Source organism: Felis catus, chromosome C1, assembly GCF_018350175.1.
Source record: "Felis catus isolate Fca126 chromosome C1, F.catus_Fca126_mat1.0, whole genome shotgun sequence".
In the NCBI taxonomy this organism is placed as follows: domain Eukaryota; kingdom Metazoa; phylum Chordata; class Mammalia; order Carnivora; family Felidae; genus Felis; species Felis catus.
Genome location: NC_058375.1, coordinates 213,190,236 through 213,206,766, shown reverse-complemented (window position 1 = coordinate 213,206,766; position 16,531 = coordinate 213,190,236). Strand labels below are relative to the sequence as shown.

At 46.5% G+C, this 16,531-nt stretch overlaps 1 protein-coding gene across 10 annotated transcripts in view; it reads right to left on the bottom strand.

Moving 5' to 3' along the window:
* Positions 1 to 16,531, bottom strand: part of ARMC9 (armadillo repeat containing 9) — a 148,101-nt gene that overhangs the window by 77,721 nt on the left and 53,849 nt on the right. For all 10 annotated transcript variants that reach the window (XM_019838848.3, XM_006935682.5, XM_006935684.5 and 7 more), the window contains 6 exons: positions 15,066 to 15,158; positions 11,779 to 11,869; positions 10,402 to 10,525; positions 7,364 to 7,503; positions 5,900 to 5,976; positions 3,266 to 3,340 (listed from right to left, as the gene is read on the bottom strand). In XM_019838848.3, coding sequence (XP_019694407.3) covers positions 3,266 to 3,340; positions 5,900 to 5,976; positions 7,364 to 7,503; positions 10,402 to 10,525; positions 11,779 to 11,869; positions 15,066 to 15,158 — 600 coding nt within the window. The remainder of the gene's footprint in view (positions 1 to 3,265; positions 3,341 to 5,899; positions 5,977 to 7,363; positions 7,504 to 10,401; positions 10,526 to 11,778; positions 11,870 to 15,065; positions 15,159 to 16,531) is intronic.

Below are 16,531 nucleotides of genomic sequence, written 5' to 3'. Positions count from 1 at the left end.
TGCATAAGTATTCCCTTTAGTTTGGGCAATATGTTGTTTTGGGAGGTAATTTCTGTCCTGTGATTTCTTTACGTTTATACACTTCCTTCTGGATTTTAGAAACAAAATGAAGAGTAAAGCCATATGTTTAGAGAAATAAATGAACAAACAGAACCTCTTTTTAAACAGCTATTGTTCTTCTTCTACCAAAAGAATTATAAAGGCACCATATTGTGTAATATTTACTTTGTTACAAAACACTGACATCCGAACTCTCAATACTAGCTAACAGAATTGCAGGGAAATGTAAGATACCGACTTAACCACAGGTATCTGTTTCCCCGCCTTCCTCTTTCCTTGAGGGATCTGAATGAGCACGTGTGGCTGGAGCTGATGAGACCTTCTTGCCACAAGAGGAAAGTGTATCTAATAATGACCCCAAAATAGAGGAAGCAGACTCCAGAGGTCCCAGGAGAGAAATGGATCCAGTAACACATGAACCCTGATCAAGGTCTGCCTGATGCTTACGCCTGGACTTTTCAGTTAAACGAGCCAATATTTCCCTCTTTTAATGCAGGCCTGTTTGGAGTCAATGGCTGTAAGTGAATCAAAGAAATGTCAAGTGCAGTTTTGAACATGGTGAATTCCCATCGTGTAGAGAAGAGCATTACCTTCCAGAAGGCTAAGTCTGGATTAGAATCTGAGTTCCCTCATGAATTAACAGTGTGACCTTGATCAAATTACTTAGTTCCTCCCAACCTGTGTCCTCAACTATAAAATAAGGATGGCAACGCTGGTTAACATGAAATCTTTAAAAGGTAAAGAATGTAATTGGGTGTTGCTTAGGTGGATACATATGTTTGTCCATTGCATTGAACTATAGAAATTATACCTAAAAAAACAGCATCCAGTCCAAGTGCTGGTACATAATAGATGCTCAATAAATGGTTAAGGGGAGTCGGGGTGGCTCAGTTGGTTAAGGGTCCAACTCTTGATCTCAGCTCAGGTCTTGATCTCAGGGTTGTGAGTTCAAGCCCCGAGTGGGGTTCCATGCTGGGTGTAAAGCCTACTGAAATGGTTAAGATCGTTCCTGCTGTGTTTGGAAGGGATTTGTGGCTCAGAAGAGAGATCTGGTAGCCGAGGCCAAGGGAATAAACAAGGTTCCGGGTGACAGCAGAGTGAGAGGCTTAGGACAGCACCTTTGAGAAAGGAAACATTTAACAGAGAGGCAGGCAGAGACAGGCAAGCGCACAGAGGAGAGCATGAAGGAGTGGTCTGGAAGGGAGGAACAACTCTGGATAGTCTGTGAGTCAAGGGAAGAGGGTATCAAGCGGGCAGGAGTCTGCTCCAGCCCAGGCCAGACTGTCTGGCTGGGATTTCAATCCTGGGGAAGAGCTTCATGGCCGACAACTGCACCAGCGCCGGGGGCGGGAGGCTTTGGAGCAGGCATCGGCGCAGCCCTATTGATCTGAACCGCTCTCCCGTCCCAGACCTTGGCAGTCTCTTAAAGTTCAAATGGCCTCAGTGCACTCCTTTATCTTCTTCTCTGTTTGGGGGGTGGGGGGCATTATTTTAAGACCACCAACCATCATAGCATTTGGTACCGATATAATTTCTATGTTTTCTTTGTCGTTTTCCACAAGCATACGAATGTTTTACCTGGTTGCAAAAACAGAGTTCTTATGATGTCATAGTCTCCTCTCCTTTTGGGAGTCCAGTTACACATGTGTGAGACCTCTGGGTATTGTCCCCCAGGTCTCTGAGACACTGTCCCTTTCCTCCACACTTTTTCTCTCTGGCCTGGCTGATCTCTAAGGGTCACGCTCTAATGTCCTATAACACGAATCTCTCCTCCCCACTTGGTCCCTGTCCCTTTACTTCTGTTTTGTCCTGCCTTCCCTGCCCCTTGCCCTGGATGTCCTTCCTCCAAGCTGCCTTTCCTGCTGTCTGATCCATATCACCTCCCTTCTTTTTTCCTTAGCCTACGTGTTTTCTTCCTTGGTCTCTCCTTTGGTTGAGAATTCCTCTCACCAGAAGGACCATAATGCAGAATTTAACCAAGTCCATTTTCCCTTGTTCCGTACTGAAATGATTCCCCTCTCCCCCAAAGCGATAGGCAATTAAGTTCCATTGTTCAGTGTGACCACACAGAATAGTTCCTAATTGAGTTTTTATCTCTGGCACAACTGTTGATGTAATTTTAGATGACTAATTAGAGGAGATTTAGCAATTCTTCTAAGTAAGCAAAATCAAGTGGAAGAACATGTTTCACTGGTCTCAAACTGAATTTGGCCTGTCTCTTGACTGTGGAAATATATTTAATCCCTTCATCATAGCATTTAATATGCACACAGTTGAGCTGGTTCCGCATGTTATGAGAAAAGGGACAAAACTCCAGTGGTTTTGCTGATTAGATCCAGAAACACTTATCATCGCATCCGATGCTAATCACCTGAAGCTTGTTTTATGCTTAATCCAACAGAAGCACTAATGTAAACACCTCAAGTATTGAATTCACTATTTACCAACCACACCAGGAACCAGACAGCTTTATCGTCTTTACCAGAGTGTCCGTCCCACTTGGTTGCTGTGAGGACCTCTGCAGCCTTCGAGTGTTTGGACCACACCACTGCTCACTCCTGCCGCAAGTCCCCTAGGACTCCTGCAGGTGAATTTCAGTGATCCTTTCTCCATTTCACTGTTTTCCTGCTAAGCTTCTACTATGAAATCCATAGGCATTCCCAACGCCCCAAATTAAAACGAATCATTTAAAAAAAAGTCCACTAACTTTCCAAAAATAAGCCTGTTGGGAACTTTCTAACATGGTAGTTCTTAGGAGTTAGGGATCCCTCGAGAATATGATAAAAGCTCCAGATTCTCTCTCCAGAAAACTGCAAATACATATCTGGCATACAATTCCAGGGAGTTCATAAGCTACGTGCAAGCCGCGGGGCCCAGTCTCAGATCTCCTTGCTCTAACAGCTTCTGAACCGTGGCACTGATTGAAGCTTACGAATTTCTCAAGCATATTTGCTTTCTTTCTTTTCTTTTTTTTTTTTTTTTTGTAAATGTTTATTTATTTTTGAGAGAGACAGAGACAGCACGAGCAGGGGAGGGACAGAGAGAGAGTGGGGCAGAGAATCCTAAGCAGGCTGCGTGCTGTCAGCGCAGAGCCCGATGTGGGGCTCAACTCACAAACCTATGAGATCATGACCCGGGTCGTAGTCAAGAGTCAGACGCTTCACCAACTGAGCCACCCAGGTGTCCCTCAAGCACATTGTCTTACCATTGCCCTTGCTTCCTCACGAATGGACGGAATAGAAAGGATGCTGTACAGAGCTCCGTTCACATACGGCTGTATCTTTAAGGGGAGAAAAAACAGCCATTTACAAGTTGTCACATACCGTACAACTCAGTAATCAAACACCCCGCTTGTGAACAGTGTGGCTCACGAGGAGAGAGAGCACTACCACCTTCTTCAGCTCCAGGACACATGTTTCCAAAGGACAGATATCTCCATGTCCAAATATGGAGATATCTCCATATTTGCATGTCCCAGTGACAGCTACAACGAAGAGTTCAAACCCAAGTTCATTACTGGCTCCCAAAGCTCACTCCTGCCATATGCCACTGCTTAACTGTCAGCCTGCTCATTCAGGCTAGAACCGCTGGAGTCATCATCGAATGCTCTCGCTTCTGCTCTCCAGTGTTGAGTCTCCAAGCTGCCTTTGATAGGAACCCTTCTTTTCCACACACACTACCACGGTCCTTGTTCGGACATCCTCCATGACCTAGGCGACATCGATCCTCCCAAAAGGTCTCTGCCTTTGATGTTCACACGTCAGCCCAATAATCCCATCATTGCCAAAATTCTACAACGTGGGCCAAATCGTCCCTCTTCCTACCTCGTAAACTTTCCCTAGAGCCTACCTGGAAAGTCCTCACTCCTCAGTACGGCACACAGGAGCCTTCGAGGTGTGGCCTCAATATCGTGCCCCCCTGCCCCTCCCTTCCTGCACACATCCCACGTTACTTACGGGCCCCTCCCCCCCCCCACAGCTGTTTCCTGCACATCCCCCCACTACCATACTGGGTTCATATTTATACTTCTGTCTCCCCTATTGTGAGCTCTTCGAGGACAGGACTCATGTTTTACTCACACAGGTAACCCCAACATCAAGCCACACAGGACATGGTACATGGCAGGTGCTTGATAAATGGCAGCTCCCTTCTGAGCAGATTTTGGGCTACACTCTCCACAGCAGTGAAGGGCTCATGTCCCACCCGTCTTTTCTGGCGCTGGACTTTATTGTCCCTTAATCTTTGCCAATCTAATGGGTAAAAAAAATAATAAAAGGCGTCCTGTGGCTGTTCTTTCATTTTCCTGACCACTGGCCAAACTGGTCATCAAGATTTCCTGTTCTGTAACTTGCCCCCGTGTGTACTTTATCTTCTTCTGACTTGTATTTGTCAATTTATAGGAGATCTTCATATCTAAGGGAACTTTTGTCCTATGTGAGGCCAATTTTTCCTCAGGGTATCCTCTGTCCTTGGACTCTTATCATGGCATCTTTTTCCATATCCAAAAAGTCTACTATTTACAAAGTCAAATATGCGTATGTTTTTCTTCATGGCTTTTGGGTTTCGTCTTCCAAGACTATGACTGCCTCACACAGGACCCATGCACGGAGCATTTATTTGTGTGGCCACACAAGCATACTGGTGCCAACACCTGAAACCAACATTTACTATCAGAGACAAATTTCCCACAGGCTTCAACCGCCGTAGTTGAATAAAATGGAGAACAGAGTCTAGAAGGAGTTGAGGGCTCCTGATCTGAAAATATAAAAAGCACGGCAAACACTGTCACCACCACGGAACCCTCGCTAGCTGAGGCAGCCGGGGTCGCTCAGCTGGTGGGCCAGGGGACCCAGGGTATGAGAGAAATGAACAGAGGGGAGCTGTCTGCAACGGGAATGGAGACAGGGAAACCAAGTGCCTCACTCTGACCCAGCGGTACTCTGTCCTGTCCTGCTAAGACACCCCTGTACTTGATCTGGCTAAAGAGGCCAGGTTTTTGCTGAGGCCTTGGCCTCAGGGGCAGAGTGATGTCGTGGTTTCTGCACAGGCATCTGTAGAAAGCAGGAGAGAGAATCCTCATACTGTTTATAAGTTTCTGTTAATTAGTTTATCGAGACCTCCACTTTATTTAAAAAGGGCTTGTGGCACACAGGTTGGACGACAGAAAATCACCCCGGTGTTGGGGAGGCCACGGGGCAGAGCAGGAGCTGGTAAGGCCATTCTGCGGGACAGCGTGGCGGGACTCTGACCCGAGACTGCCATGTGGGGCGAGCCAGCAGTGACGAAGTGTCTGCACCCCAGGGGCCTCGGGGGGGTGAGTGTGGCGATGGCACTGAGGACCCTGTGGCGGCTGAGAACTGGAGGTAATGGAGGCCGACAAGCCCGGGGGACTGGATGGGGGCGCTGCAAACAGGGGCTGTTTTGCAGTAGCGGGAGTTAAGAAATGAGATGTATACAAAGCAACACAGTAAAGTCCTCAAAACACAGTGAAAAAGTCTGAAAAGAGTGAGATCTAGAGCACAATACGATTTACACGATGACGCACGCAACACATAACATTAACTACATTTTCAGGCCACGTACGTGTCCACAGACGTATGTTAAACAAACACACCCCGGGGAGAATCAGCGTGGGGTGGAATGAAGCAGGGCGGGTGACAAGGAGGAGATTAAGTCCCGAGGGGGACCTGGCAAGGACCAGTGATGGCAGGGCGACAGGAAATGAGGAGTGGGGGATCGATTTCCGGCTTCCCGGTTGCAGAATGTGGGGGGGGGCAGAGCGCACGCACTAACCCGGCCAGCCCTCCCCCAAGCCCAGGCTAGCGGCGCCGCCCCGTACCTCGTGGTTCTCATGGCCGAGCAGATCCGAAAGAACTTTCAGCACCAGGCCTGCCACCTTGGCACACATGTTCTTCCCTTCAGAAAAGACAACGGGACAAAACATGACGTGTCTAAACTCAGAAGTACAGTTTCAAGTCAGGCAAACTTGAGCACAAATCTTGGGCCCTCTGCTAATGAACTGTGTGACCCTGGGTGAGTCACTTAAGCAATCCGGGCCTCGGTTTCTTCCTCCTGGGGTTCCCTGGCGATTATTAACATCTACCGAAGGGTGATGCAGAATGAAGGAACTCGGTATAGGCCGTGCACTCCGAGTGCTCAGGAGACGGTGGCACAGAGCTAGTCGTGTCAGTGAACACACGATACATTACGGGGCAACGTTCTACCTCCCGAGTGCACACGCCAGCGTCACAAAACTCACACGGGTGCTTTAGCAAGTCCAAATAGCATTGTAACAATCACTGCAAATAAACTGATGATAGTAAGAGAAGCTGATTAGAATCTGACGAATGCTTTAAAGCTGGGATATCTGCATACGTTGTTTTTTAAGAGAAGACTGAAGTAACAGTCATTTAGTCAGTCAACAAGACACAGGCCGTGCAGATTACAAAGCATCCGAGGGCAAAGAAGCTTCTAACGAATACCCCGGAGCTATTTAGCCACGTAACTTCTTCTCCACAAACTGGGGCTGCTCAGACTGAGGGCAGCCACAGGTCGGACTTGGCACTTCTTCTAAAGAAGCTTCTTCTATCCCCATAACGGATCATTTCATGGATGGAACCTGCAGAAAAGCTGCGATCACTGCCTTTACTGATCAGATGAGCTGAGATGTGCGCGTGAAAATCCCCTCTCCGGGGGGACGGTGTGTGAAGTGGGGAGACTGCTGTGGTGAGGAACAGGGAGCCTGGTCGGGCGTCCTTGCTCTGCCACCGACTTAACCCTGTAGAATCCTGGAAACATAGTTCTCTGTCTTGGGACAGAATGGATCAGAATTCTTAACTTCCTGCCTTTGAATAGTGCAATGAAGATGAAGAAAAATATAAAGTATTTTAATTTCCTCTTACTGCAGGTGCTGTAAACACATAAAATGGTATTTCCAAGGGCAGCAAGGTATTTGGCTTCAGGGATTCACCAACTGTATAACTAGCTGGAAATGTTTTACACCCCACTTCTGTTTCAGTTCTCTATGAGGGAGACTAAAGGCAAACCACAGCAGGCTGGGTGGTGGTCTGGGTTCACACCCGAGCCAGAGGGCTGAGGGATAGGGGTGATGGGGGACAGGGTGGGGGGGAGCCAGAGGGCTGGGGGATGGGGGACAGGTTGTGGGGGGAGCCAGAGGGCTGGGGGATGGTGTAGGGGGGGTAGTTAGGGGCTGGGAGGCGGCGGGGGGGGGGGGAGATGGAGGACAGGTTGTTGGGGGAGCCAGAGGGCTAAGGGACAGGGTGGGGGAGGGGTGCTATCGGACCTGCGCTCCGGAGGCAGAGGTTCATGAGCAAAGCCACCGAGTACTCCAGCGTATAGTCAGACAGGCAGTCGGGGTCCTTCAGAATATCAATCAGCCAGAAGATGAGGCCGTCTCGAATCATCGCTGTCTGCAGCGGGCGCCTAGGATGCAAAAGCCTACAGGTCAACTAAAGCTGTCGAGAAACCTTCCCTGCAAGACTACGGGGTGATGTGCACACCTGTCAGAATAGGCAAACTGTGCAGGAGATACAGACTCTGAAGATATTTTGTTGTTAGACCTGCACAGCTGAAACAACAGATGCCTTTACCTTTCGAGGGTACTACTAAGGGTTCAGACAGAGAGAAGGCATTCAGGAGGCCTCCTACTTTGAAAGTTTCTTTTTCAACATTTACAATTAGCAGAGTATTACTTCCAATATTTCATAAATATTTATTGATAGCTTTTGGTCTACTTGACCCGGGAGATAGCCATAGGAATAGTTCAACACCAATAAATGGGTTTTTAGTAAACTCTAGTCCAGCTAGGCACTTGAGCTGTGTGAAAAACAAGAAAAGCAAACAACCAGCCCAATCCCATTTTGAGTCAGGTCTCTAGAAACTAAGGGTAGTTGAATGATGTGGGTCGTATCATTGATACAGAATTGGTTTCCACCCAGAGTCTAGGTATAAAACCTTACAAAATCCAACACCTCATCAAAATGTGTTATGGTGAATGTCTTCATGCCGGCCTTAAGAACTGATGAGATCAGGCATAATGGTATCACTATGAAGTCACGTAAATTCTTTGAAAATCAAAACACCACGGAGGAACCACCACTGCACATCTCCTGATGAACAGGTTATGGTAAAACTCCTACCTGGACAGTATCTACTTGCGCTGTTCTTCAAGGTTTTATTTTTAAGTAAACTCTACACCCAATGTAAGGCTCGAACTCACAACCTCAAGAACAAGATTCACACGCTCTACCGACTGAGCCAGCCGGGTGCCCATCTGTGCTAGTCTTACACACCACACTCACCACCTCGGTGAAATTTACTGGAATACAATGAAGGCTACACTCTTTTGGTAATCCTAACTCTCTACATTCACTGTACAGACTTCAGAAAACTGCAAAAACATGAAGCATATTTCCAGAACAGAGAAACTTAAATTACTGTTTGCAGGGCAAGAAAAACTGGCAATAAATATCTGTATTCCCAGAAAGAAGTATTTCTTCCTTGTATCTTATCTCTGTTACTTAACTATAGTCACTGAATTTCTAAAAATTTTCCAAATGCAGTCGACACTAGGCTAAATTTATAAACAAACAGAGACAAAGTGTTCATATGATCTGAGGAATATAATAACTGGATATTACCACTTACAGATCTTCTCAATTCACATAGTTAGAACAAGAAGCATTGGCAGGGACCTGGCAAATAGTAGGAGCTAACTACCTACCGCTTTCCCTCATGAAACATACACACTTAGAATGAGTCACCTTGGGGGAAAAAAAGAAAAAAAAAAAAGAATAAGTCACTTTGCAGGCTTTGGGCTACTAGCGAGAGCGTATCAATCAAATGTTAACCACATTTCTCTCTCTCTCTCCCTCCGCCCCTCCCCCCCCACTCTTTCTAATAAAAATAAAAAAAAAAAAAGTTAACCACATTTGACAGGAAGAAAGTATGTCCAGAAGGGGGCTGATGGTCAGAAAGAGCTGAGATTTCTTACTAAGGCCGAGAGAAAGTGAGGTGGTCAGGAGGGAACGCCATGCTGCAAGAATTCTGAACGACTCAGCGATTCCACTCTTAGACACCGAGTCAGGAGACACGAAGACATGTGTCCACACAAAGACTTGTATGCAGATGTTCCTAAGAGGCTTATGCATAATAGACAAATAGTAGAAACAATCCAGGTATCTGTCAACTGCTGAATAGATAAGCAAAATGTGTTGTGTCCATAAAATGACACGTTACTCAGCATGACGAACGAACCAAGTCCTGACATGTTACACCACTGATGAACTTAAAACCATGATGCTGAGTGAATGAAGCCGGTCACGACAGAACACACATTATAGGATCCCATTTATCTAAAATGTCCAGCATGGGTAACTCTACAGAAAGCAAATTAGTGGTTACCGGGGGCCGGGGGTAAGAATGAGGCTTGGAGGTGGACATGAGGTTTCTTTGCGTGGTGATGGACGTGTTCTAAAATTAGCTTGTGGTGGTGGCTGTACAACTCTGTAAATCTACTAAGACTCACTGAATGGTGCATTTAAAAGGGGTGAATTTTGGGGCACCTGGGTGGCACAGTCGGTTAAGCGTCCGACTTCAGTTCAGGTCATGATCTCGCGGTCCGTGGGTTCGAGCCCCGCGTCGGGCTCTGGGCTGATGGCTCAGAGCCTGGAGCCTGCTTCCAATTCTGTGTCTCCCTCTCTCTCTGCCCCTCCCCCTTCATGCTCTGTCTCTCTCTGTCTCAAAAATAAATAAACGTTAAAAAAAAAAATTTAAAAGGGGTGAATTTTGTGCTATGAAAGTATACCTTAATAAAGCTGTCAACGAAAAACAAACAAAAGCTCTAGGTGGCTACGAGATCCAAATCATAACAGGGTCCAGATGGAGACATCAGGGTGGGCCGCTGGGACATAGGGACTGGGGAGCGGGAGGCTCCGCCCACCTTCCACGGAAATCCCACCACACCCCCTGTGACTCCTCATCCACCGCACATCTCCCACAGAGGCTGCGAGCGACTTGCTGAGCTGAGCTCCATCAGGTTTTACTCACGTGTGCATCTCTACCCCTGGCACGTGGCCTGAGACACAATCCAGCCCCTGGCCGGCCCCAGCCGTGGTGCTCGTGAGGACACCACAACGGCACTTCCTGAGCTGGATGGTTTCGAGGATTAGAGATAGGCTTTCCAGCCCTATCTTGGAAAGTCACCCAACCTATCCTAAATGTTAACTGAAAATATCACATGCCCCTTGGGCTGCTATTGGGACTAAACAGTGGCTAAACCTTACTGTTAGGAGCTACCATGACCTACTACGCGGTCAGCACCTGAGGCTGAACTTCTGCAAGGCCCCGAGAATGTTCTCCCGGGTGACGACGTCCTCGTCTTCCTCCTTCAGCCTTTCCTCCAGCATCCGCAGCACCCTTGTGGTCTGGGCCAGGTAGAGACGACCTAATAATATAACCAGAGACGCACAAGCAGAAGAATTGATCTTGTGCTAAGTTCATGCTCCAAAACCACTTTCGATGAACACTTCGCACGTAACGTTATGTAGAGTTTGGGTAATTTTAGGTTCTAAAAAACTTAAAACATATTTTTTCTGCAAAGTTGGTTTTATCCAATCAACTAATGAAGAAAAAACGACTCCTTTTGTAATCTAAACATAATTAATTCATCACTATGTTTTCGTGGGGAGCTCTTTTATTTACCTGAAATCTTGAACCCAAAAGTCAGATCTACAAGGAGAAAGAGGGTAAGGAATCTATATGTTATGGGGCCCCTAGTCTTTATAATAGGGGCAACCAAGCAGTAATGATTTCTGGCACATTCCTTGCTCCTTCGAGACACACCCGTGGCCTGGGGAAGGAGATGGGAACCATACCTGGCACCCTACAATAAGCCTTGAGCTACCACTAGCCTGTTGTAGACTTGTGTCTTGATACAGATGACATTAATGCATGTACCCTCCCTTGTAAGAACAGACGGAAGAACAAGCAAATAAATGACTGACCCAGCTTTTGGAGCATCATCTAGTCATCATTTGAAAACTCCCTTTATTCACATTTTAAAAAGCTGAAACAAAGTAGAACTTAATGGAAGATAATGGCACCCTGTAAAATCATCTTGAATTCAGCTTTGGTATGTATTATCTTTGGAATTTTCAAATCCTCTTGGCTTAAGACATTATAGGCTTTAAAAAAAAAAGAGTTTATTTTTAAGTAATCTCTACACCCAACATAGGGCTCAGACTCACAACCCCAAGATCAAGAGTTACACGCTCCACCGACTGAGCCAGCCGGGAGCCCCTAGAGGTTACACTCCTTTGAAGGAAATGGTGCAGTGCTTATTGGAATCAGCTTTGATTATTTCACTAACCTTATTTTGCAGAAAACTATAGAAGATGCATTACCTGTTATATACTTGAAAGCCAGTGAAATACTATGGTTACGAAACCAGAAAGCTCACAAAATAAAACCAGAAGGCTTATAAAGTAAACTCTAAAACCATCAAAATTTGCTCTGACATAAACTAAGCAAAAGGACAACAGTCAATTTGCAGAAAACACCTTAGATGCACTAAACAGGAACAAATGGAGGGGACGTACAGCATCTTTAAGAAACGTGAAGAAGAACGTCGATTTTCAAAGGAATAAAAAGCATTAATAAGACCTAGCTGCTCTCTGGGAGGAAAAGTTGACGCTCTACCTTCCGCCAGGGACGCGAAGGCATTGATGAGCCGGGCCATGTACTGTCGCACCACCTCGCTCTTGGAGTGCAGCAGCTGAAGCACACTCCTCTGTGGGGGAAACACAGCAAAAGAGGAAAATGATGAGGTTAAGGAAAAGTGACAGGTAAACACATGTCCCTTCTCTGGGTCTGCTCTTCTCTTCCTCCGTGTCAATTTATTAGAGGTGAAAGAAAGGGACTGAAGCCAACGCTTCATCTGAAAATCTCCATTTCCAACGGATTTTTTATGAGAGTTGACAAAAAATAAGTTATTCAGCCTTCTAAATTAAAAGAACGAATTATACGGGCGCCGGGGTGGCTCAATCGCTTAACTGTCCACTTCAGCTCAGATCACGATCTCGCAGTTCGTGGGTTCGAGCCCCGTGTTGGGCTCTGTGCTGACAGCTCAGGGCCTGGAGCCTGCTTCGAATTGTGTCTCCTTCTCTCTCTGCCCCTCTCCCCACCCTTCTCAAAAATAAATAAACATTAAAAAAAAAAAAAGGACCAATTATACAGAGCACTTAGACAGTGACTGGCACAAGGGAGGCAATACTGTTGGCTATTGCTGTTGCTAATGTTTTTCCAGGTTAATGATAGCTCCAACGCACACATCTAATTTTGCTCCCTGCAAACCACAGTAAAACTACAGTGAACAGATTTTTTTTTTTTTTAAAAAGACATAAATTCTGAAGGACAGAGAGACAGCATAAGAAATGTAACACAATTTCGGAATCAGGAATGCAGGGCAGTAACAGACTTAGCAGACCCAAGAATGTCAAGTCTCAAAGGCAGCAATGGACAATGAGGAGTTACCCAATTTACAGCACTTAACCCTCAAAAGGGAAAAAAATAAAGAAGAATGAATGAAAGCTGTTAAAGCAGGAGCTAGATCCCACTTTGTTGCTCCCACACTACTGTCCTACCGCATACTTCCCCCCATTGGTCTCTTGCAAGGGTAGCACAAAGGGTCTCGGGGCGGGGGGGGGGGCACCTGGCCCAGGTAAGCAGGACTTCTACACCAGAAGGGGGTAAGGGGCAGTGCCTAAATGCAGAAAGAATGCTGAACAGGGAGCACCCTGTCCTCTTCTCCTACCTGAGTCCCGGAACACTGCACCCAGATCCTCACCCTCTAGGTAGGAGAACAGAAGACTCTTCCTAGAAGAAAATGACCAGCCCAAGAGAAAAGAACCAGAGATCCTAAAATCAGCGGTTCCTAATAGAGAGCCCACCTGGCTCACCCTCCAGTGGAGCACTGCGTCTACAGGTCCTACCCTCGCATTCACAACTTCCAATCGGCTTTCACTGCCCCCACTCAAAACATTATGAGCTAAACAAGGTCTATCAGAAACTCAAGATAAGTTTCCAATATGGGCGATAGATAAGGTCAAAACAGATGGGGGAACAATCTGAAGGAAACGAGACGGTGAAGGGAGAAGAAAACTAGACATAAGCACGAATGTGTCACTAATGCCCTCAGAGATACAAGAAGTTGTATTATGTCCATGAAAAAACAGAATGTCACAAAAAGGGAGAATGAAACACTCAACTAAAAGGTTAGAAAATAAAGATGAGGAGATCTCCCGGAAAGTAAAGCAAAAAGAAAAATATGGAAAACATGAGAGGCAAGATAAAATTAGAGAAGCAGTTCAAGAGGTACCACATTCAGAAAAAGAACAGAGAAAACAGAGAGAGGAAAACCTAAGGCATCTTTCATTAGAGGACACATTATTTTTTTTATATATACAACCAAGAAAGAAAAGCAGCCAATTAAACTACAACAGGCCATCAAGTATTAGATACATTCCAATTTCCCAGATGCTAACATGGGGGGAAAATGCATCTCAGATTCAATGAAATAAGATAGTTTCAGAAAGATCCAACTGAATTTACTCTTTGCATGTGAGTTTATAAAGTCACAACAATGTATTTTTCAACTGCTTCATGTCTGATAAGTTGGTTTCAATGCCATTATAAATATAAGCAGAAGTAAAAAGGGGCACGTGGGTGGCTCAATCAGTTAAGCGTCCAGTGTCGGACTTGAGCGCAGGTCATGATCTCGCGGTTTGTGAGTTCGAGCCCCGCTCTGGGCTCTGCAGTGGCAGCTTGGAGCCTGGAGCCTGCTTTGGATTCTGCGTCTCCCTCTCTCTCTGCCCTTCCCCCACTGGCACGCGCGCTCTCTCTCTCAAAAGGGAGTAAATAAACATTAAAAAAAATTTTTTTAAAGAAATAAAAGTAAAAGAAAATAAGTCACGAATCTGAGAGACTATTTTTAAACTTAAAATAACTCTTTCATGGGAGCAGTAAGAAAACTACATTCAAAGAATAAACTGGCAACTCAGAATTCTCAAACGCTACCGCCTGTGTGCACAACAGGCACAACTAACATGATTAGTTTCTGCAGGGTGCCGTCTCATCGGCGAGCCTAAGGGGTATCGATATTCCACTCAACGCACACGCTGTGAGCTTAACAATAGGAAGATAAAGTATTTACGTCATTTTGGATAAACATTCAGTGGGACAATGAAATGCGGCGTCTTTATATATGCCATGTTCAAGAGCTCGTTCCTCCTCCTGTCCAGCGAAGCCGGGTGCTGGCAACAGGTAAGGGGGTGAGGAGTGGGGAGGGGAACCGCCATGCCTTGGCTACTCTATGCTGGGCACCGGGTCAAGTACTTCCCACACGTGACCAAACGCAATCATCCTCCCAACCTCACAAGGCAGGTGAGGCTCCTTCTCAGAGGTGGTTAAGAGTAATGTACTTAAGCTAATCCGGCTCCGAGGCAGCAGGGAAGAAGTTTGAAACCAGTTAATCTCATTCTGAATCCCATACTTTCCCCACTGCATCGTCAGACCTATCTGGTCCGAAGCTATATACAAACATAGTGTTAACACATTTCAAGTCGGGCCCAGATGAAAACAACTGGCTTGGCTTACCCGCCTTGCCGGCCGTAAATCATGCCGGGCTTGCGGGACTGAAGGTTAAGCGGCAGGGTCAGGAAAAGAGTTGGGATTTGGGGAAAAGGAAAAACGACAGGCAAGAGCTCCAGAGTTGAATCAGGCAGTTGAACCTGTTTAGGACTCTACCAGAGGTGAAAAGTGGGCCAATGTGTGGGGTGAATAGCAGATCTCACCAGCTAACAGGAGCTCAAGACTGACATACAGCCACTAGATTGAAAATCTCATAAAAAGTAAAGCCTCCTCCTTTTGCTAAGATCATCCCCTCGAAATAAAGGCCCTGGCTGGGCTCTGGCCCTCCTCTTGCAGACCTGGCCGTGGCTGTGACAGTCCAGGAGGTCGTTGCCAATGTAGGCTTCCAGAACGGTCTCCCTCTGCTCTCCAGGATGGGATGTGGTCAAGCGCTAGAATAAAGAAAAAGAAAAGTAACAGGTCTAAGTCTTAATATGGAGAAAAATGTTCCCATAGCGGGCATCTTTTAAATGGCAGTACTGGTAACCACACATTTAACCAAAGTAAATAATATCCGGGTGGGGAGGGTTAGTTACCCAGCCAACCAGTCAACTAACAAGTTACAATGTCGTATTTCCTCATGGGTGACGTAGGCATCAACCTGCACACGTGGAATCTCCAGAGAAGTGAAGTGGTAAAATGCCCGGACTGCAAGTGTACAGATAAGGGAGAGCTCACCAATATCTAGAGAGGGTTTTGCCAGAAAGGGCCTCAAGAGCTGGCCCATAAAGGATGAGCAGACCATTAGCCACCACACGGGAATGTGAGCATGGCGGATGGGGGAGGAAGTGTGGTAAAGGTCAGGGAGGTGTGAAAATGCAGGGTGCAGGTGAGTGGAGCTCAGTGATGGGGGGTGGACAAAGGGCAGGTGGAAGAGGGCTTGGAGCAAATGTGTTGCCAACAAATTAGACTTTCTACTACACAGACCGCTGCAGCAATATTGTGTGCGTGTGCATGTGTGTAGGGTATAGATGCGTAGAATTTTGTATATCTTGAGAGCCATAAGTCTCGGGTTAAGGAGGAATTTACTTCATGTCCATAGGGCTAGAAAAAAAATGTTGTGGGGCACCTGGGTGGCTCAGTCAGTTAAGCCTCTGACTTCGACTCGGGTCATGATTTTGCGGTTTGTGAGTTCGAGCCCCCGCGTCGGGCTCTGGGCTGACAGCTCAGAGCCTGGAGCCTGCTTCGGATTCTGTGTCTCCCCCTCTCTCTGCCCCTCCCCCGCTCACACTGCGTCTGTCTCTCTCTCTCTCTCAAAAATAAATAAACATTAAAAAGAAAGAAAGAAGGAAAGAAAATGTCATGTGTGCAATGTGTGTACAGGTATGAATTACAACACGAGAACATCACATAACTAAAGTGAGCAAATGTCCTTGCTTTTCCAGGAAAATCCTCCTAACAATCCCTGACACTGGAGGCCTTACTTCTGGCCGAGGAGGCGCTGGGTGTGTAAAGGACCACATGGTGAGAAGACAAGAGTGGCAGACCCCCCCAGAACCGAAAGGTGGAGGCCTCCGGAGGCAGGTGTCGCTGACAGGCTGGACCCACTGTGGCCAAGCAGGAGGCCCTAAGGGGAGAGGGCACTCTGTTAAAGGAGGGTGTGCCAAGAGTGTCACATGCGGGGCTGCTGGGCTGGAGTGGGACACAGACAAAATTATAAGACACAGGTTTACTTTTCCTGACTATTCTGTGACAATGTCATTCATTCAGCCAAGGACTACCCTGTCTCACCAAGAGCCCAGCAGCACGAACTGTGAGGACGTGC